At 42.7% G+C, this 23,619-nt stretch overlaps 1 protein-coding gene across 2 annotated transcripts in view; it reads right to left on the reverse strand.

The window, feature by feature from the left end:
- EXOC4 (exocyst complex component 4) overlaps window positions 1-23,619 on the reverse strand; it is an 862,020-nt gene that overhangs the window by 595,328 nt on the left and 243,073 nt on the right. For both annotated transcript variants that reach the window (XM_062198862.1, XM_062198781.1), the window contains exons 8-9: window positions 22,835-22,980; window positions 15,111-15,199 (exon numbers count right to left, since the gene is read on the reverse strand). In XM_062198862.1, coding sequence (XP_062054846.1) covers window positions 15,111-15,199; window positions 22,835-22,980 — 235 coding nt within the window. The remainder of the gene's footprint in view (window positions 1-15,110; window positions 15,200-22,834; window positions 22,981-23,619) is intronic.

Raw genomic sequence — 23,619 nt, forward strand, 5'->3', positions numbered from 1 at the left:
AGGAAATCAGCGGGTGACTGGTAGCAGGGAAGGCCTCCCAATAGCTCCAGGTGGTAACTACATACTCACAATGAAGACTTCCACTAAAAGAACACTAGATCACTCAACCCTAAGAAACTTTACTGTCCACCAGTGAATTGGTATGTAGCCCATGAAGAAAACAACCATATCCAGAAACTGCTGAGAACGAGAAAGGGGAAAAGCAGAAGTAGGGAGAACGTACAGGTTATTTTTAATTAAAAATAAATAAGGGAAACTATATGCTCACCAGAATGCTGGACATGGAGACTGATAAAATCATGCTATTAAGAAAGTGGAGCAACTGAAATCCTAATTAATGTCCATATGTATAGAATGCCTGTCAGTTTCTTCTAAAACTGAACATATGTCTATCTCATGACCCAGACACTCCATCCTTAGATATATATACTCTCAAGAGAAATGAAAACATATGTGTGAAACTTAATAGCAAAATCCTCCATAATAGTCTCAATATCAAAAGGAAAATTTACTAAAAGAAGTAATTGCCCTATAATTATAGAATGAAGTACTACATAATAATAAAAACAGACACCAGTAAAATCATGTTGATCACAAGCAGCCACACCTACAAGGTACCTCCCTATTAATATAGAGAACAGGCAAAACTAAGTGATGGCACTAGAAATCAGAACAGGGACCGGCACTGTGCTACAGCAGGCCAAGCCACTGTCTGCGATGCTCTCATTCCCCACCAGAGCACCGGTTTGAATTCTAGCTCCTCTGATTCCAATCCAGCTTCCAGGTAAAGTGTCTGGAAAGTCAGTGGATGATGGCTCGAGCAGTTGGGTCCCTGATACCCATGTGGGAGATCCAGTAGTTCCTGGCACCTGGCTTCAGCCTGACCCAGCCATGGCTGTTACAGGCATTTGGGGGAGTGAACCAGTAGACAGAACACCTAAGTCTTCATCTCTCCCTCTCTTTCAGATAAATAAGTCTTTAAAAATTAGAACTCAGAATAATGGGAACCTTAAGAATGTAGTTTTCATTAGGACCAGAATGAGAAAATCTGGGAGGTGATTATGGATAGATATGTATCTGTGTATACATAGAGAAACAAATATGCAAAGAGTTAGCTACATTTAGGAAAGGTGCACATCACACATTTCACTGTAGATACAGTCACCTCTACAAAAAAATGAAACGTGAGTAACAATATTAAGAAAGAAAGAGCTTCTGGAGAAAAAGAAGAAAGAATAGGAAGGATTCCATTCATTGAAACCTAAAGCTCCTATGTCAGAGATACAATTTTATTTATCCAATATTTACTAATACTTCTAAAAGTACTTGCAGCAATCACAAATTTTAAAGTATAAAACGTCACACTTATGGCTAAAAATTAAAAAGAAATCATGTGGGAAAGACAAAGGAATTAGAAGTTACTTAAAATGAGCCAATTATTTCCCTTGGGCATTATATTTACCTAAAAATATCCTAAAGGTGAAGGTAACAAAATCACACTGACTATGATCTGTGGATGATAAAGGCTTTCAACTTCTTAGGATCAGTTAGACCAGAGTCTATCTATTCTATTGAGTTAACCAGCATAAACAGTTTAGAAATGATCAACTACTCAATTGAGAGAGACTAAAGAATTCTTACAGCAAAAGATCTTAAAGTTTTTAAAAAATGATTCATGAGATATTTAGGTAGAGGTGGAATCACTGATTCTCAGAGTCCTAAAATCTGGAAATGCAGATAGATGTAAATGAGTGAATGGCCTGTCCCAGCAAGAGCCCTGCTACTACTGGTCCTCTCTCAGCAACCACGCTGTGTGGAATGGTGTCCACACATAATCCACTGCTAGCCTTACAGGCCAACTCAAATATCTGCCTTTCAGATTAGCGGAGACAAGTTTTTAATTTTTGCTTCAACCCACCATGGTTAGTTTTATGTTTCAACTTGATTGAACTAAGGGATGCCCAGAGAGCTGGTAAATAGATAAAAATTCCTTGTAGGTGTAGCTGTGAGAATGTTTCTGGATGACATTCACATCAGAAACTCTTTTATTTTTTTTCATTTTATTTGAAAAGCAGACAGACAGATGGTGAGAAATAGATGCGGAAACAGAGACCATCCATCCTGTGGCTCCTTCCCCAAATGCCCACACCAGCAAGGTTGGGCCAGGCCAAAGCCAGCGCATGAAACTCTGTCTAGGTCTCCCATGTGGATGGCAGGTATCCACGTAGTTGGGCCATCACCTGCTGCCTCCCTGGGTGCACGTTAACACGAAGCAGCAATCGGGCTCAGAGCCAGGCCTTGAACCAAGGTTCTGAAATAGGATGAAGGTCTACAAAGCAGCAGCTTAGCTGCTACGCCAGAAACTTGAATCAAGAGAAGGAGTAAAGAAGATTTTCCCTCACTGATGTATTACTAACCTGACTTAGGGGGAAAAATCAGGCTGAACCCACCAACGAAATCAGAAGGACAAACTCAGTGTCATGACACAAAGCTGGGACGTCCCCTTCTCCTGCAACTGGGCACCATGGTTCTTGGGTTCTTGGGCCTTCAGCACCAACCAAAGCTTACACCATCCATGCCCTGCTTTGCGGGCCTTCAGCTTTAGACCAAAGCCTACATTATCACACTCAGTTTCCAGGAATTTCGATGTGGACAGTAACCACAGCACTGGCTTTTCTGCGTCACTAGCTTGCAGACTGTTAGATTGTGGGACTCCTCAAAGTCCATAACTGAATAAGCCAATTCATCTTTAGGAAGTCTCTACTATTCACATCTATTGATTTAGAAAACTATAATGCACAGTCATACATGTTCTTTGTCTGCTTTTGGAGAGTTTCGTGTTTTCAAAAGAAAACATAAAAGGAAGTAAATTGAAATTAATTTTTTAAACTCATTTTTTTTAAGATTTATTTATTTGAGAGATAGAATTACAGAGAGAGACAGACAGAGAGGTCTTCCATCCTCTGGTTCACTCCCCAAATGGCTACAATGGCTGGAGCTAGGCCAATCAGAGACCAGGAGCCAGGAGCTTCATCCGGGTCTCCCACTTGGGTGGCAGAACTTGGGTCATCTTCCATTGATTTTCCAGGGAATGAGCTGAGAGCTGGATTAGAAGTGGAGCAGCCAAGACTCAAACTTGCACTCATACAGGATGTCAGAGCCACAGGCAGAAGCTTAACCTACTACACCACAGAGCCGGCCCCTATGTTAATAATTTGAAACAACTGTTAGCTCTAACATTTTTAGGTTAAGAACTGTTAGTAAGCCATGAGATGGAGTACAACTTTTCTTTTTACTTTTGTTTTCACCAGCAGCAAAGAAGTGATTTCAAACTAGAAGAGGAAGGCAGAACATCAAAGTATATAAAACAGCACAAAAGCACTCAGATGTAATTCATAAACAGAGAGGTGTCCCTTTCCCATTTTATCCTCTTTATGTTCCGTATTCTAACCATTCTCAATTATTTGGTGAGTCAAATTCAGAATCAGTGACCCTGACCCTGAAGACCAAATGCTTTTGAGGAGAAAACAGCCACGGTCATGATGCCACGAGAGTTACCTCTAGGGCAGCTATGGGCCAGGGAGAGAAAATCTGCACAAAGTCACCACGTGTGGCTCTGCTTCCCCGGACATCGACGCAAATCCACCCAGACTCTCACTCGACGCCTCTCGCCAATACAACGCGGAGAGGAACACATGGTCTCACTACCCTGAACGACTTTTGTTAAAAGGAGAAAAGAGAAGAAGAGTTTAAAAAAGAGTTTCCAGGGAGTATTCTCAGAGACACATTGAATCTACTTTTCTCTTGATGTGCTTCTTCATGCATTAATTTAAAAAAGACATTTAGAGAGTACCTCCTCTTTTCGCAGAATGTTGCCAGGTGCTGGGAGTAACAGAAAAAAAATCAATTACATTTATTCAGTGTTTAACACGTGTAGGGCACAATTCTAAAGATATTTCCTGTGTTAACTCACATCATCCTCCTGACAGCCCTGTGCAATTAAGGTATGTTACCCCCACAGATCACAGAAAAGGAAAGCGACACAGAGAAATTAATCAGTCCCAATCATCCGTTAGTTGAGTCTGACTCCAGGGACCACACTCTGACCTTCCAACTAGTCCTGAAACTAGTCCACTGACTGTGCTGAGGAACAGATGGGGAGCACGTGGCTGAGAATCCAAGACCCTGGAGTTTCTGAGGCTAAAGACACTCACAGAAATTATTCAACTGCGTCCCTTCACATCTCAGAAAACTGGACAGGTGGGGCCGGCATTATGACACAGTGGGTAAAGCCGCAGCCTGCAACTCCAGCATCCAATAGGAGCACCAGTTTGAGTCCCAGCTTCTCTACAGGCAGTCTAGCTCCCTGCTAATGCAACTGGTGAAGCAGTGGAAGATGGCCCCAGGGCCTGCTTTGCTGCCACCCACGTACAAGATCCAGGTGGAGTTCTGGGCTCCTAACTTCAACCTGGCCTAGTCTCAGCCTTTGCTGTCATTTGGGGAGTGAACCAGTGGATGGAGAATCTATCTTTATTTCTCTATTTCAAGTAAATAAATAAATCTTTAAGAAAACTGGACAGACTTGTACAAAATCATAGATAGCTTGATTTTAATAATAAAAATACAATATACATCTATGAATAATAGCTTTAAAATTCATGTTCTTCAGAGACTAAAATGGGTACTAAAATGAATATATTACCCAAAGCCTAGGAATAAGAAAAGTGATATTTTGAATTTAAAAATACGAGAAGAGGGAAAAACTCCAATATTCTGGACCAAGGAAGGAAAATAATTATGGATAATCACAACCTTAAAGTTAAGGGAAAAAATGATACAGTAGACTGTCAAAATTATATTAGATTAGCTAGATATGAAACTAGCAGAAAAATTTAGAAAATATATGCTAAAAAAGCAAGCTACACCCCTATACTACACTCCATAAAAACAACTCCTGTTTTGGTACCGCCTATCTTAACACATATCATCATATCCCACCCAAGTCACCAGATTGGAAAACTGGGAATCAGCCAAAATGCGTATCTCTTGCTCAAACCCTTCTCAGAATATCACACCCAATTGATTCTACCTCCAAATTAGCTGTTGGATCTCTTCCACCCTATTTGAAAAAGCTGGCATTAGCTTCTGTAGGCGCCTACCTGAAATAACAACACAACTTGCCTCCTTGTTTCCAATCTCATTATACTCTATTCGTTCTCCAAGCAGACATCAGAAGACTTTTTTTTTTCTATAATTCACATTTGATTATGTCATTCTCCTGCTTTAAACCCCTTGGAGGAATCCTATCACCCAAAGAACAAATTCGGTTTCATCTACACCAGGTCCTCTAAAATCTGCCTATGGGTCCCCCTTATGTAGATTAATCTGCCCCACATACTCCATGTTTCAACCGTAGCAAAAAGCCCACAGTTGCATAAAACACCTGTACGTTGATGTACACCCTCATTTCTCTGCTTGCAGAGTTGCATCCCCTGGTGCAGTTTGATGAAATTGTCTTTCCATGTCATGATAAAGATTCTGCCTTTCTAGTACCTTCTATGATATCCCCCAGGAAACATTCAGTGTTTTCACCTCCATGCACCCCAAAACACTTAAAATATTTACTAGGACTGTAACTGTTGGTTCGTTTTGTCTCTGATAGCACCTAGAGTGCCTTCTCACACAGGAGATGTTCTACAAGCAGAGCCCAGAATACAGCTGGCCTAGAAATGCTGACCATACACGATCATCTCCAGTGTCACTGACACAGCAACCCCAAGAAGTAGGCAGGGCAAGTGCTGTTAACCTCATTAAACAGATGAGATATCTGGAGCTCAGAAAGTTCAAGTGATTTGTACGGTGAAGGTAGGTTGAGTAACAGGTGCTCCTTCCATTAAATCATGATATTCCCCTAAGCTACTCAAAGCACAAACAGAGCCGTACCAACATTCCATAGATGAACATCACTAACCAACTGAACAGGATATGTAAATTAGGTAACTGGTGCTGAAATCAGACATTAATGTGCAAACAAACAGGGACTTATTTGAGTTAAGTGGTCATGAATATGCAAATCTACTGGCTGGAATTCAGTAGATGTCATCACAATTCTAGGAATGAACATCCTATATTATGACTATTACAATATTCATGGAGCATTCATAATACCATCACATATTACTATAATATAGGCTTTGCAAGTTTCAAGTTGTGGGGAAGCCAAAAGTAACTTGATGCTTGTTTTCACCCACACCAGAATTAGAAGTTAGAAATCAGATGTGCACACATGGAATTCCAGAATCTCCATAGAGAACCAACTTGCCATCACCCGTGGCGGCTCAATCTGCACACTCGCAGATTAACCCAAGGAACTTTAGAAATAGGTTGGTACTTAGGGATACGTAGTGCATGATTTGGTCCTTGCCAATATTCCCAACCTCATCTCTCATGCAGACTCCAACACAGCTCGATGCTGCGATATCTACGTTTAAAGCTTAGCTGCTTTTCCTACAGGAATTTTAATAAAGTTGCATGGCTATACCACTTGAACACCACTCCAAAACAATCCACCATGTGAGGGCATTTAGTTTTTGCTCAGTTGTAGTAATTTATCATCCCTTTTATCACAATTACATCACTAGTTCTTTGCAGTTCTTGATCTCTTAGTTGTTAAGATGAACAAATGGCAAAACCATTCAAGCAAGATAAGTTGGGTCTCTTTTCTATTTCTGGTTGCTGGAAATAACAGATTATAACCAGTATAGGTATGTATGTAGATATGTGTATCTGTGTATATATACACTTAATATATAAACATGCTTTATAGAAAATTTATATCTGATAAACATTCTGAAACTCTATGAGAGAATAGCCTATATTCATACTTTCACATGTTTGTCTATTCTGTGCCCAATGCCTGACCTCTATCTCTTCATGTTTTATAACTGAACTTACACCCTTCAAATATCTATGGAAGCCTCTCTCTGCCTTCTCCAACATGTGTTCATACATCCCAGTTGCCCATGCACAACTCTGTCACCATGTGAGTCGTGGTGCCATTATCAGCTGTTGACATAATGAAATCATTATGCTGTGAGCAACATCAGATATAACAGAATTGAAACACTGGTGACTTAACAAGGCAGAGTTTATTCCTCTGTTATTAAGGAGTCTGAGCTGAGATAGTATCTTGGACCAAGAAGGCATCAAAAGCACAGCACTACAGAGAAATTCAGACTCTGTTGATCTTGTCGCTCTAACTCACCCACATGGCCTACAACAGCTCGCTGCTGCGTTCTTTTGACATTTGTGGCTTCACTTGTGCTAGGCTGGGAGAGAAGGAAAGCCTGCCTCTTCCTCTAAGAGCATGACCTAATGTTACGCATGCTAATTTACTCAGCTGCTACTGGCCACAGTTGAGCTGCATGCCCATGGCCAGCTGTAGGGAAAGCTTTAAAACGTTAGTAATTCAAGTGGCCATGCTCCTATTCAAAAGCCAAAGGAGCTATCGATTTAGAGATAGGGAGAGCCATTGTTGGGTGGCAAGTGCCAATCTCTGGGATGTTGATGATCCCTTCCTTGGTCTTTCAAAGGCAAACCTTAGTTCAATTCATGACTGCACCAGGAGAGCCTAGTGAGGATCAATCAGTAAAGATAAAGTCTGGAAAAGACAGGAAATAAAAAGAAGAGTGGCTACTGCCTCCAATCCTGCCAGGTCTGTAAAATCCCAGACCAAGAAGGGAGAGGTAGGAGCAAGTACAGGAGCGGGAAGTCTCCTGACTCCACATTGACTTTGCCTGAACCACGGCACACAGTCAGTACCACTGCAGGGACAGCTCCCAGCTTCAGCGTGGAGCCGTGCAAGCCAAAGAACCAGCCCAACTGTCACAGAAGAGTACACTTGGTCAAGATTTCTAAACGGGAACATTAAACTACACACACTGTCTTTGTTTCTGGAGCCCTGAGAAGTTTTTTTGTTTTTTTTTTTTTTCCTTTAAATGAATGTCTGCACTTTTCAGGACATGTGTCATATATGTATATATGATGCTTGCACAGTTGAAGAAAAAACAACAAAATAATACTGTTTCCAAGACTGAGCTTATAAAAGAGGACAGAACTGCAGTATTTGAGGCCTGGGGGCCTCAGCTGTGGCAGAGCTCATGAACGCCCTGGCCTGCAGTGTCGGCATCCCATGTGGGCACTGGTTTGAGTCCAGCTCCCTCCTAATGTACCTGGGAAAGCAGTGGAGGATGGCCCAAGTTCTTGGGCCCCTGCACCCACATGGGAGACCTGGAAGAAGCTCCTGGTTCCTGCCTTCGAACAGCTCAGTTCTGGCCATTGCCGCCACTTTGGGGGGTAAACCAGCGGATCAAAGACCTCTCTCTCTCTGTAACTCTTCTTTCAAATAAGTAAGCCTTAAAAACAATACTCGGGGCTCATGTGCTACTCTCTTTGTCCCCTCCTGCATTCCTTCCAGGGGTGACCTTGTTGCTGAGTTTTATATTTATATCCCCCATGTCACCTTCTGCAGATGTCCACTAAACATGAATGTATGCTTAAGTTATACACTATTCAATTCTGCTTAATTCTGACTTTTCATTCATGCAAATGGAATACACGCACACACACACTTTTATGGAAGGCCTACATTTGAAATCTAACCAAGTCCATGTCTAGTACATTTCACTTGTTTTCATCACTACATGTATTCCACTACATGGCTTGTCCACAATTTATATATCCATCCTCCTGGGGCATTTTAACTGTTTCTAGGATTTTGTTATTGAAGCACTGTGGTTATCAACACTCTTCTCAACAGGTTTTGCATTTCACATGTGACTTCTCAATTTGCTAAAATTTATTTTTCCTAAATGTTAAGAAATAAAAATCCTGTCCCCTCACCGCCAACCATATGTGTAGTCAGTTGTCTTAATGACCTCTGATGATTTGGCTTTCCTTGCCTACAAATCTGTAACATCTCCTTCCCACACCAAATTTCCATATGTGTAGGGACCTGCTTTTGAGAGTCTTCAGAGTCTGGTAATGGTGCCTTGCATGCCTACCCAAAGGAATAGGAAGAGGGAGATGGAGTGGTGGCCCAAGACTGTGGGAATATGAACCCTCAACACTGCTTGGTCAAGCCAGCTGTACTCAATTTGTTTTCTAGATTCAACTGTAAAATAAGACTAACACACAAGAAGAGTACTACAGCTAAAACACAATTTTCCTTTTTTAAAAAATATTTATTTATTTATTTGAGAGGTAGTCACAGACAGTGAGAGGCAGAGACAGAGAGAGGTCTTCCATCCACTGGTTCACTCCCCAAATGGCCAAAACAGCCAGAACTGAGCCGATCGGAAGCAAGGAGCCAGGAGCTTTTTCTGGGTCTCCCACGCGGATACAGGGGCCCAACGACTTGAGCCATCTTCCACTATTCTTTCAGGCCATCAGCAGAGAGCTGGATCAGAAGAGGAGCATCCAGGACTAGAACCCACAGCCATATGGGATGCCAGCACTGCAGGAGGAAGATTAACCTACTGCACCACAACACTGGCCTCTAAAACACAAGTTGAAAAGCACTAGACGATGAGCTCCAAAGTACTTCCTAGTACTAAAATATACTGCTTTATTTTCTAGCTACAGGAATATTTATGTCAATGTCTTGTGAATTTGGATAACAAACCACGTTAGATAAGGCAACTTCTACTAATCCTGTCAGTATTCCTGAAATAATCCAAATTTCATTTGGAAAATGTTAAATTATCTTACAAATTGTGCCTCACTGGGACAATAATAAACCTGTTATTTCACATTTTCAACAGTTTCTAATTATTACTTTCTTCAATATATGACAAATGATTGTGGTTAGATTTCATTTAAAAAAAGCTCAGCATAGGATAACTGACATTTTATGTGCATATAAAGTAGGAAGTTCCCAAGATTCTGATTTCTTGTGGCCCTAAAGCCTAAGGAAATAAGCAAAAACTATTACCTTACTGATACAAACAAACCTGATATGAATGAAATGATGAAAAATATGAGGTGTAGTGTAAATTCAAATTTTCTGCTGTATGTCATTAGAAGTTTTTGTTATCTTTTTACGTATTTGCTCTTTTTTTTTTTTTTTTTTTTTTGACAGACAGAGTGGATAGTGAGAGAGAGAGAGACAGAGAGAAAGGTCTTCCTTTTTGCCGTTGGTTCACCCTCCAATGGCCGCTGCGGCCGGCGCACTGCGGCCGGCGCATCACGCTGATCCGAAGCCAGGAGCCAGGTGCTTCTCCTGGTCTCCCATGGGGTGCAGGGCCCAAGCACTTGGGCCATCCTCCGCTGCCTTCCCAGGCCATAGCAGAGAGCTGGCCTGGAAGAGGGGCAACCAGGATAGAATCTGGCGCCCCAACCGGGACTAGAACCCGGTGTGCCGGCGCCGCAAGGCGGAGGATTAGCCTGTTGAGCCACGGTGCCGGCCTATGTATTTTCTCTTTTAAAAATATACAGAAGTAGTCATTTATAACACTTTTAAAACTCAAATATATTGTATTCCATTTAACAGTATTCTTTCTTTTCTTATAGCTGTGTGATTGATTGAATGAATAGAATGGATCTTTTAAATAAGGTTATCAGTCACCAGTGGGTTCTGCATGATAATCAAAGGTTGCATTTCAAGAGTGAAGTATCTAGGCTTTCCAAAGTAATGGGTTTTCTGATGGTTTTGCACCCTTAAAATTCATTTTCTCTTAAATTCTAGGCTCTTCCACATGGGTCAGCTACCAGTGGTTTGTATACCAGGTCGGCAGGATTCTGAATGAATTAGGATTATTCAGAAAACAAATCCATTTCAAGTAAATTAAATCCATGACTAAAGGACACTTTCAGATAAAGTAAATTTCTACACCACACAGATTAAGGCTACAAGGCAATACACTTAAAAGCAAGCTGGGCATAAAATACTTTTATTTCCTAAGTGATTTGAAGTGATGCAATGATCTGTTCATGACCTGAGAAAAGTATATATATTTCTTAGTATTTCTTGGGAACAAATTCAGAAATTAACATTTACAAAAGATCTCTAATAATTCATTATAAAACAAATCTTACTGATAAGTAAGCTAAGACCATCCTTTTTAAAAGCGAGGTTATAAATACACAAAGAGAAGGAGAACCAGTTTTTGCATAGTATGTTAGAGGCTAAAACAGAAGAGATAACTCAGAAAGATTAAAGTTATTTTGAAATAATTACATGCAATTTTTAAAGAAAACTAATTCTTTTCGTGTTCCCTACATATTGTTACATAGTTATTAATAAAGTCATTAAGTGAAGTTTAAAAGGCTACAAAGAGTTTGCTAATCAAAATTCAAAACATCAAGCCCTACAAGATTGTAAGGCTAGGAAAGAAATAGCGGCAGGAGTGTAAAATTGCTGCCCTTAACAATGCATCTCACTGCAGCCAAAATACTCCTGAAAATGTGTGCGGGAGTGGATCTGCCTTTAAACGTCTCACCACAGAACAACCTGCTCATTAAGAGATCCTTTTCTAAATCCTTCTGTAAAAAGGACCGTCAACCCCTGGTTAATCTATCTCAAAAGCTGTCTTACCTAAAAGCAAGGCACCTCCAAATAGACTAATTACATACAACATCATTAAGTGTTCACCAATTACCAACAAAACATTAGAAGGGAAAAGTCAGAAAATTTAGGTCAGGTCAGCATAGGAGCCGCGTTTTCTCTTAGGCCAATACTTCCATATTCACTGCATCAGGCAGACCCTCTTAGAGAAGCTAGTTCTTGGGTGGCCAGGGCTGTAGAGTATTTTAATGTCAGGGTTACAGAAATGCTACTCCCTAAACTAATAGGAAATAAACATGGTACTCTAAAAATAGTATCACTGTTGGGTACAAACAGAAGTACTAAGCAGTCCCAAAGCAACTATAACTGAAACTGAGTATACATTCCTATGTGAATCCATGACAATGATTCTCCCATTCATAAATTCAATGATTCAATCATTCATGAGTTTTATTAAGGTTAAAAAAGAGACAAAAGATCCTAGGACTCCTACTATGTGTACTAAAGTTTCCACTAGGGTTTGCAATGTACTTAAGTACACTGGTCTCTACGAAAAGGGGATATGAAGGGTACAGTCCTCCATTATCAGATGTTTTTAAGTGTCTAATTCTAGCCAAGCATTATCCTTAGGCACGGATATGCACCAAGGAATAAAGGTTGTGCTCCCAGCGCAAGAAGTGTAGAAAATCAAGTCAACGAGCAAACAAGACACAGATGTATTCAGAAAAGCGTTATGAAGACTAAATTGTTGTAAGCACTGCGACACAGAGTTTAGGATGGGGATAGGATGCCAGAGGACGTCAGGAGACAAGGGCAGATGAGGCCGGAGCCACAGTGTGGAGCTCATCTGGCCCTAGTGCTAAGTAGCCTCTGCAGACCATCTCAGCTAAGATCAAGCTGCACTGGGTGGGGGGGTGGGGGGTGGGGCTGCAGAACCTAAGAGTTTATTTGGGCAGGATTCTAACATATATGTGCATGTGTGCGGTTTTTATTGTAGCCCTCATAAGACAGTATGTTCATCCATCATCTTGTTCTCATGAAGAGTTATACAGTAAACCCGAGAAGCTCTGTTCAAGTTTAATGTTCCTTCAAAGTCCTATCTGTCCTCTCCTACAAGACAGCAAAGCAGCCCAGAGGCTCAGCCTGACAGCAAGCCCATGCCCGACACAGACATGCACACACATACACACTAACCTCCACCTGTGGTCTCACTGTCTGAAATGGCAGCCCCGCCTCCGTGGCCTGCTTGCCACCAGTGACCTGTCTGGATCAGCACAGGTAGAGCCAACTGAGATGGGCTGATAAGCCCAAAGCAATCTCATTTGTCCAATCTTTTTTTCCCTCTTGCGTGTTGCTAGACTTGGTAGCAATTTTTAATCGCATGATAAATTGAAAAAGTTGTCAGGAACTTAAGTTTTCTGAAATCGGGGCTTTTGAATGTTACTTTGATGATCTTTCTGGAGCATTTCTTCGCCAGCTGCTGCAACAGAAGGACGAATTGCCCCAATGAACCAAAACCTGGAGCCATGTGCTTTTACCAGGAGAGACAACAGCTTTCCACAAGTCTCTTAGGATCGCCTGAACCATGCATTTACAGCGTCTTGAGAACACGGTACAATGCAGCTATTGCTGCGGCCTTTGGACCAGTCAGATTCACGGAAGAACTGAAAAAGGATGGCAGTTTTGAATGGAAAATAGGGTACTTTGCTCTGTTTTCCTGTTGAAAGGTGAAAACGTTCATCAGAGAAGCTTCTGCATCCGAACGAAGCACATCCAACCTCTGCGGAAGCTGGCGGCGGCCCCAGCACATGCCGGTGCCCTCATCTCAGTCAGAGTCTTTCTTAATGGTTGCTATGAACAAGGGGAGCCTGCCAACCGCTTTTTTCTCCTGTAACCAACGGTTTGCCTTCCATCTTGCTCAACAGTGCTAAGTGCAAGGGACTCGCTCTGGAAACTCATTATTTCAATGAACTTTCTGAAAGATGGGAAAGTTACCAGTTTGGGGAGAGTGATTCTTCCACTCGCCATCTTCACAAACTAATAGTTGTCTGTACAGTACTTGGATTTTTTTAAAAAACATTTTTCAATTATATATAGCAGGTTCTACTTAATAAAGTTTATGGATGACATAACTGCGGAATTAAAAAGCATGCGGTATACCCTGTACTTCTCATTACACTTAAAAAGGAATGGAAGCCTATGAAAGTGGCAAGGATCGTGAGCGCCCCACCTCTTCAAAGCCCTTACTGCCTCTCAGTTATGGTTGTCCTGTTGTAGACCTTAACTGTCCCCCTACAAACTGTTGCTGCGCCAGCCAATAGTCACCAAACATCTACTGCAGCAGGCACTGTGGAAAACACAGGAAATAAAACGGTACTTCACTCACGGAGACACTGCTTTGTGCAAACTCACAGAAAAGGAGCATGGACCCACAACACAGGATAGCAAGTTCTCAGAGAACAGCAGAGATGTGGTAGGAGCACAAGGAAGGCCCCACGCCCGGAGTGTGTATGCAGTTACAGAGAGAAGGGGCCAGCAGGAAAGCTCATCAGCAGAAGCAACAGTCAAGTTCAACTTGGAAAACTACATGGAATTTGACCACCCAAAGACGGCAAGAAGCCAATACAACGAGGGTGAGAACATTTGAGACACAGTGCTAGAAACCTAACAGCTGAGAACAAGGTAGGCACAACACTGTCCGTGTCACAGACACTCATGAACCCCACTCAGAGCTAACCCCCCAGCCTGCACAGCAACCTCGGGGGCGGGGTATTATTTTTATCCCTGTTGGAAGACAAAGGAAAGAGGCACAGAGGTTACCTAACTCATCCAAGGTGACACAGCTGGTGCTGGGGAGCCAGGTGCTCAAATGTAGGCGCCCTGGGCCCAGAAGCCCTCACTCGGCATCACTGTGCTATACTTCTCTCAAGGGACCTTGCAGCATTGCAGGAAATGAAGACTGTTGCTCATGGCTACAGCAGAGCTAGCTCACCATTCTTCCCAACAAGAAAGATTCCGGTATCCGTCATGTACCGTCGTTGACTACCTGTGCTTGAATTTGAGTGACTGCTTGTACCGCTGTCCCATCGATTACATGGCCTAACTTCTCCCCTCGAGGTGTCACAGGATGTGGACAGTGAAGAAAGTTGTATTTGTGTAGGGACAGAGGTACACAGGCACCCTTTGTTTTCCACTCGATTTTATTGTGAATCTAAAATATAATGTTGATTTAAAAAATATAAAATCCTTATGTTTCAATCTAAAAAAGGACAAAAAGAAACGTTTTGTCATCTAATGGAATTTAGAGCATCCTACTTAGAAGCATCCCTTTTCCCTTCAATAACGACAGAGGTTGCATTTGTCCTTTTCAAAAAACCAAGTACTTCTGCAGTATTCCAGAATATGTAGAAAACAATCATTAAAGCAACAGTCACTGTAACCAGAAAGAATCCTGGGAACGCAGGTCACAAACTCACATGGCGTACATGCTTCAGGTCTTCCCTCAGCAACCTAATTTCTCTAGAGACGTCCAATCACCCACACCCACCTTGAAGTTCTCCACTCCGGCTGTAGAGCTCCCTTCTCTGTTCTCGCAAATAGGCGCTCATGCTGATGGCGTGGGAGGAGGATTCAAACCTACAAGGAAACACCGGCAACAAACGGTTAGGCAGTGTCCAGCTATAGACCCCAAAGCTTCCTCCTTCCATCCAGGTGGCGCTCCCTGATACTCCATAATCGAGAGAGGGAAGCTGCCTCAGCCTGTGGCTCGCGGAGGACAGTCCACCCGACTTTCCTCCCTAACAGTCCTGGGATATGCTGCCTCTTCCGTTTCAGCTGGCACAACCCTTATCCGCCCCAAATTTCCTTTGCCTTTAGACCACCTGCCTCCTTCTCCCGGATGCCTGCACACACAGCAGCAGAAGCATCCCATCAAAGCCTGCTATTGCCATGGTGGACGTGCCGGCTTGTCGGAGCACAACTCCTGCCTTTGTAATCCTCTCAGTTAAAAGATCGGTACCAAGGGAACACTAGAAATGCCACTGAATAATGACACCAAAAAAGTAAAAAAAAAAAAAAAAATCCACAGTTTCTCCCAAAAGGTCCTAAAATAATAATAATATCTCTTCTAAATGGCCACTGGTTTGGTGACTTGCCACCTGCCACCACATAAAACACTCTCCAATCTAACAAGCCACCAAATGCTCGCTCACACCCACCCAGGAACTGCTGCAGAGGTCACAAACATGGGGGCAGGCTCAGGCTGAAAAACGGCCTCCAAAAGCTGCAGTAATGGATACACAAATGAAAAAAAAAAAAAAGAAGCAATCAGTCTTAAGAGAGTCTTGTAGGTAAGAAAAAATTACAAGTAAAACTATGACTACATCTAACAGTCCAGCCGTTGAAATGCTATGAGATTCCATGTCAAACCTGAGATTTTCAAAGGCAGGGTAAAAAAAAATAATAATAATTTTTAAAAATCAAAGGCAGGGTAATAGGCTGACGGAAGGAGGAAGCCGTGTAGGAATTACTGCCCCCAAGGGGTAAACAGCCACAGAATGGAAGAGCAACAGGGATAATGGGATAGGTTTCTGGCAGCAAAGAATGGGCTCCAGCATTTTCTTAATTGTGCATTTTTTTTATTTGACAGGTAGAGTTACAGACAGTGAGGGAGAGAGAGAGACAGAGAGAAAGGTCTTCCTTCTGTTGGTTCACTCCCCAAATGGCTGCCATGGCTGGAGCTACACTGATCTGAAGCCAGGAGCCAGGTGCTTCCTCCTGGTCTCCCATGCAGCTGCAGAGCCCAAGCACTTGGGCCATCCTCCACTGCCCTCCTGGGCCACAGCAAAGAGCTGGACTAGAAGAAGAGCAACAGGACTAGAACCCGGCGCCCACATAGGATGCCGGCACCGCAGGCAGAGGATTAACCAAGTGAGCCATGGTGCCGGCCCCCTAATTGTGCCCTTTTTATCCATTCCTTGAAAAGGAAGATGAACACCAAGATGAGTGAGAGTCTGTGAGGGAAAGAGTAGGCTTACTTGATCCCGTCTCTGCACCCCGCTAAGAATCAAGAGGGCACCAACAGGCGGAAGGAAGGCAAACTATTCAGGACTTCAAAGGGGCCACCTGCTACCAAGGGCAGAGAAACACCAGGGATCTCCCGACAAGCATGCTGACAGCTACTGATCAGAGAAGGCAAGGGGGAAAATAAACTCCTGAGCAAGGAATGGAGAGGCACCTACTATACAATGACACAGAACCTAAACACACGTCATTAACCTCGGCCAGGGGCAACTGAAGAAGCTGATCAAGTCCTTCACAGTGTGATACGCAGACATGACAGCTCCCCAAATCTTCACCCTCTGGGACTTGACGAGTTTCTGCTGCTGAGGAATCCTCTCCATGTTCTCAACAAGCCACAGATTGACAGAATTTTACAATAGAAGAAGCCCCAGGAGTCGGTGCTGTGGCGTAGCAAGTGAAGTCTATGCCTGCGGTGCTGGCATCCTCTATGTCCGCCAGTTCAAGTCCAGGCTGCTCCACTTCTGATCCAGCTCCCTGCTAATGAGCCTGGGAAAGCAGCAGAAGAGGTCCAAGTCCTTGGGCCCTTGCACCTACCTGCAAGACCTGGATGAAGTTCCTGGTGCCCACTCACTCGCTCGCTCGCTCTCTCTCTCTGTAACCCTGCCTCTCAAATAAATAAATAAATATTTTTAAAAAATCCATAGACACTATTAATTCTCACCTCCTTATTTTATAGCTAAAGGCAACAGGGACTACAAAGACAGAAAACTCACTCAGGCACAGAGCTCACTAATAAAACCGTGACTAGAAACAGATAAATTGATAATAAGACCAATTCTGGGTAATGGTGAGTTTTTATTACTTCCTCCTAAAAATATGTAATGATTATTTAAGTTAACTCGTTCATTTCCAACAATTTGTTTTTTTCTTTTAATACCAAAACTTGAGAACATTGGCCAAATGTTTGAAAATGTATATGAGAATTTCAAAAACTTATTAATAGTCCTTGCTTATGTTCTGGTTGATCTATCGTCCTTTTTTTTTAAGATTTTTTTTTATTTGAAAGTCAGAGTTACACAGAGAGAGAAGGAGAGTCAGAGAGAGAGGCAGATAGAGAGAGAAAGGTCTTCCATCCACTGGTTCACTCCCCAACTTGTCACAATGACCAGTGTTGTGCCAATCTGAAGCCAGGAGCTTCTTCCGGGTCTCCCACGCAGGTGCAGAGAGGCCCAAACACTTGGGCCATGCTCCACTGTCCTCCCGGGCCATAGCAGAGAGCTGGATCAGAAGTGGAGCAGCCAGGACATGAACTAGTGCCCGTATGGAATGCTGGCACTGCAGGCAGTGGCTTTTATCCACTACACACAGCACCAGCCCCGAACCATGGTCTTCTTCCTTTATACTTCTAGACTCTTTATTCCGTGGAGCATTAAGCCTTTGACTTTAAATTTAAAATGTTATCTCTTGGGGCCTGCATCGTGGCACAGTAAGTTCATCCTTTGCCTGCGGTGCCAGCATCCCATATGGGCACCAGTTTGAGTTCTGGCTGCTCCTCTTCCAACTCAGCTCTCTGCTGTGGCCCGGGAGGGCAGTGGAGGATGGCCCAAGTGTTTGGGCCCATGCACCCGCATGGGAGACCAGGAGGAAGCACCCAGCTCCTGCCTTCAGATCAGCGCAACTCCGGCTGTTGTGGCCATCTGGGGAGTGAACCAACGAAAGGAAGACCTTTCTCTCTCTCTCTCCCTCTCACTGTCTCAAATAAAATAAATAAAAATCTTTAAAAAAAGTTATCTCAAAAATTAAAAAAAAAAAAAAAAGGGAAAGGAGAGAAGAATGGAAGTAGGGTTATATTCTTAGAATTGTCTCTATGGGGGTTGGTGCCCCGGCATAGCAGGTTAGGCTGCCGTCTGCAGTGCCAGCATCCCATATGGGCACTGGTTCCAGTCCTGGCTGTCCCATTTCCAATCCAGCTCTTGGTTATGGCCTGGGAAAGCAGCAGAAGATGGTCCAAGTCCTTGAGCCCATGCACCCACATGGGAGACCCGGAGGAAGCTCCTGGCTCCTGATCAGCCCAGTTCCAGCTGTTGTGGCCATCTGGGGAATGAACCAGCGGACAGAATACCTTTCTCTCTCTCTCTCTCTCTCGCTCTTGCTCTCGCTCTCTCTCTGCCTCTGCCTCAATGTAACTCTGCCTTTCAAATAAATAAATCTTCCAAAAAATATTTATTAACTACATTAAATCTATTCTCTTTATGTTAGTATCACAATAATTAAAAAAAAAAAAAAACTTTTGAAAAAGCAAAATTCTACAAATAAGTTTAGAGGTGGCATTTGGCCTGACAGTTAAGAACACCATATTCCATAACAAAGTGTCTAGTTTGATACTCAACTATGGATTCTGATTCCAGCTTCCAGCTAATGCAGTGGGGAGGAGATAGTGGTGATGGTTCACATAACTGGGTCCCTGCCATGCAGAAGGAAGATGTGGATTGAGAGTTCCAGGCTTCAGATGGGAGCCTGGCTTGGCCCAGCCTCAGCCATCGCAGGCAGCTGGGGAATGAACCAGTGGATGGGAGCACTTGCTAGCTTGCTCTCTCCCTCTTTCTTTCTATATGTGTCTCTCTTTCTGTCTCTTTGCCTCATAAATAAGTATTCAAATACATAAATAGTTTATTTTGGTGCAAGAAATTGTGAACACCATGCAGAGGTTTTTGAACATTTAATTTTTTGTAAATGTTTTGAAGGTCTTTCTTATGCCTGCATTTAAAATCCTTGTTGAACCAAAATAAAGATCTCTTTATTCTATCTACAACAAACTTTTTGAAGTAGCCTTACATGTGTCTGAGGTTAAAAGTTAAGGGTGATGGCTGAGAACATGAAACTTGAAGACCTTGAGGCCTGTTCTCTGCAAGAAGCCTTACATTGACCGCTAAGGTGAGTGAGAAGCAAAGAAAATAAAGGCGACAGGAGTGCCCGTCTCGGCAGCTTCCCAGGCCGTCTCCCTCGCCTGTGAACTCCCTTTTCCTTCTCTCGCCTTGCTTGCTGGCAGGGCCCGGACTACATCTGGGCATGCCGCCCCTCCCACCCTCTCTTCCTCTGCTGTGTGCTGTGGAAAAGTGGCTCCCTGTCCAGCTGGAGACCAGGCACCAGAGATGAGCCTGCCCGGTGTAGGACAGCCACGTGATCGGCTCCCCCTTGCCGATGGCGGACTTGGGAACGGGCACATAAAGGCAATCCTAGCACCTGGGGGGAAGAGGGCTTTGTTACTGGCAGAGAGGATTAATAAACAGATCATGAATAATTGGAGTCTTCTGGAAAGATCAGAAATGATATGGCCACTCTGGAAGACAACTTGACAGCATCTTACAAAGTTAAACGTGACCTTAGCACACGATCCAGCACTCGTGCGTCCAGGTATTTACCCAAGTGCGCTGGAAACTTATGTCCACACAAAAACCCAAACGTGAGTGTTTACGGCGGGCTTCATTTACAATTGCCAAAAGCTGGAAGCGACCACGATTTCCTGCAACAGGTGAGCAGATACACAAACTCTGGCATAGCTACGCCAAGGAATATTATTTGGCAAAAAAGAGAGAAATGGGTCAAGACATAAAAGACATGGAAGAACCTGGAATGAATATTGCTAAGTGAAAGAAGCTAACCTGAAATACGTGGAATGGTCCTAAGTGTATGATATTCTCAAATAGGCCAAACCATGGAGACAGTAGGAACAGTGGTTTCTGGGGATCAGGGAGAAGGTGGGAATGAACAGGTGGAGCACAAATAACTTGGGGGCACTGAGGATATTTTGTGTCACTAAAATGGTAGATAATGTGACATGATGTATTTGTCAAAGCATTTGAATGGCACAATGCAGAGAATAAATCCTAATGTAAACTATGGGCTTTAGTTAATAATGGTATATAAATATTGGTTCAGAAGCAGCAACAAATACAAGTATACCATACGAATGGGAAATATTAATAGGGAAATGGGGTGGTGGTGAGAAATACAAAGAAAATCTGTATACTCTTTGCTCCACTTTTCTGTAAACCGAAAACTGCTCTTAAGAGATTCAGTGTATATATGCTAAAACCAATTATAAAAGAATCCTACAGGGGCCGGCACTAAGGCATACACAGTAGGCTAAGCCTCTGCCTGCAGCACTGGCATCCAGTATGGGCGCCGGTTCTAGTCCTGGCTAGTCCTCTTCTGATCCAGCTCCCTGCTAATGGCCTGGGAAAGCAGTGGAAGATAGCCCAAGTCCTTGGGCCCCTGCACCTGCACCTGCATGAGAGATCCAGAAGAAGCTCCTGACTCCTGGCTTCAGATGGGCCGAGCTCCAGCTGTTGTGGCCATTTAGGGAGTGAACTAGTGAATAGAAGACCTTTCTCTCCCTTTCTCTGTCTGTAATTCTACCTCTCAAATAAATAAATAATTAAAAAGAGTCCTAAAAAGAAAGAATCATATCCTACTTCCTTGGCATCATCCTCTCCATCGGACTGCAAATGATGCAAACACGTTGTGCTCCAACAGAAAACATCACTGAGTTGTCGAGAATAACAAGGCAGAGATATGGAAAGAGCCAGGTCTTCCATGATATGGAAACGTCTGCCCTTACTGATTGAGATAAGTTTCCTGGGGTTGAATCTGCTCTGCGTGAGGTTTTACATTACTTGCAGCCTAAAGCTTGTTAACATGTAAGTGCATCTACCCTTGAATAAAACTGGTTAAAAAGGAATGCACTCAGTATACACGATGGATTTCATTCCAGGCAGGGTCGCATCAAATCTCCTCTCTACTAGACCACAAGATAAAGGAAGTGTAGAAATTTCCCTCAATTACTAAGAACAGTATGAACCTAAACGGAAAATAAATCTCAAAAGAAAATCAAGTAAATGTACTATAGCCTCCAAGTACTGAAAAAAAAAAAATCAAAAACACTGCAATGATACTTCTTATACACATTCATATTTACAGATACAGCTTCTTAAATATCTATTCACCTCTCAGAAGGACACATAGGTCTGAAGTTAGACCACTGGAATTTAAATCCTGCTTCTACCACTTCTTAGCCCTGTGACCTTACATTTAACCTCTTTGTGACTCAATAATTTATAAGTACAAGCAAATTAAAAAACGGAATCCTTGCATATAAAGTTGTTGTAATAAATAAAGGAGACAGCCCATGGAAAATGCTTAGCACTGTGGCTAGTGAAGATTGCAAATGTTGGGTACTTTGGTGCTGAAATCTGGTATAAACCAAATTACCTAGTGTTTGTGACTCTTTTGAGACACTCACCCAGTCCAGTACCTGGTACCTAGAAAGCACTCAATCAACAGCAGCTGGTGGTTACCAAGATACATACACACACACATACAAACATACACATACACTTTGAGCACATGGCCTAATCAAATTAACTAGAAAAGTACTTAGGAAAAAAAAATTCGATTGTTCCTTTGTTACTCAAGAAGTTTAATACTGCTTAGGTGGAAGATTTGTATGGCTTTGCTAATAAAGGTTATTTCATATCACTCGAAGCTATTTCAAGGCTAACCTATTTCTTTTTTTTCTTTTTCTTTTTTTTTTGACAGGCAGAGTGGAAAGTAAGAGAGAGAGACAAGAGAGAAAGGTCTTCCTTTTCCGTTGGTTCACCCCCAATGGCCACTGTGGCAGGCGCGCAGTGCTGATCCGAAGCAAGGAGCCAGGTGCTTCTCCTGGTTTCCCATGGGGTGCAGGACCCAAGCACTTGGGCCATTCTCCACTGCACTCCCGGGCCACAGCAGAGAGCTGGCCTGGAAGAGGGGCAACCAGGACAGAATCTGGCGCCCCGACAGGGACTAGAACCCGGGGTGCCGGCACTGCAGGCAGAGGATTAGCTTAGTGAGCCACGGCGCCGGTCCAACCTATTTCATTTCCTTTCGTTTCATATAAAATTCCCCAAAATCAAGCGGGGAACTTCACCTCTATTAGTTTTCTCTAAGGTTCCTCAGAAAGGCAGCTTCAGAAAATCAGAAATTTTTATTGAGTTCTGGACCGGCCAGTAGCCGTATTTCAAAACAGGCACTTCGCCTTACAGGTAATGAAAGTAAACGCATTTGAGTATCTATTCACTCCCTAGAAACCTCTCCGGCTCAACTTTAGCTAGGGAACGTAATGGCTGAGAGGAAAGCGGAAAGTCGTCCCACTTGGAGCTGATGCTTCCTGACACCTGCTATCTCACTGGCAGAATGAACGATACTTACTTGAAAAGAGAATTTTTTGGCCTTTGAGGTTTCTTCTTGGCAAAAAAGGCTGCGAACTCTCGTCCAGTACTGGCATAGCTTAGCTGAGCTGATGGTTCAGAGGCCGTACGAGTATTTTTCATATCCAAGTACTCAGTCAACAGCATCTGCACAACCAAATAAAGAGTTTAATATACACATTTGTAATGTTACTGAGGAAAACCATCCAAAAAGCATGCCAATCTAAATCTAAAATTTAACCTTGAAGTTCAGAAGTATATGAGGAGACCTCAAAAAGGTCATGGAAATGGAAATAAAAAGTAATTTTATTTCTGTGCAAGATTTTTAAAAATCCTTGCAACTTTTTCATCATATGCATTTCCAAAGACTTTTTGAAAATCTCTCATATGAATGGATTTCATTTTTTTTTTGACCAAATAAATCTCTGAATTCCATTTTCCAGGAATTTTTTCAAGTACCCTTGTATTAACCCGGCCACTCATTCTTCTAGTTGCAGATGTGAGGAAATGTTCATTTAGTCAGGAAGTCACCCACGTGTTCCCGACACCCAAGGAACAGGGCATGGTGGGCATGTGAGCTTGGGAAACAAAAGACACATTTTTATGGGTATCTACTATGTACCAGGTAAGTGAGTTTATCAACATTTTTTTTCATCATAATTCAATTCTCATTATTCTACACTGCAGCAACACTGGGAGCAATGCCTAATATTAACAGAGCTTACTATGCAGCAGGCAAATGCAGTCAGATGCATTAACTCATTTAAAGTACAACATTTTGGGGCC

The sequence above is a fragment of the Lepus europaeus genome, chromosome 1, assembly GCF_033115175.1.
Source record: "Lepus europaeus isolate LE1 chromosome 1, mLepTim1.pri, whole genome shotgun sequence".
In the NCBI taxonomy this organism is placed as follows: Eukaryota; Metazoa; Chordata; class Mammalia; order Lagomorpha; family Leporidae; genus Lepus; species Lepus europaeus.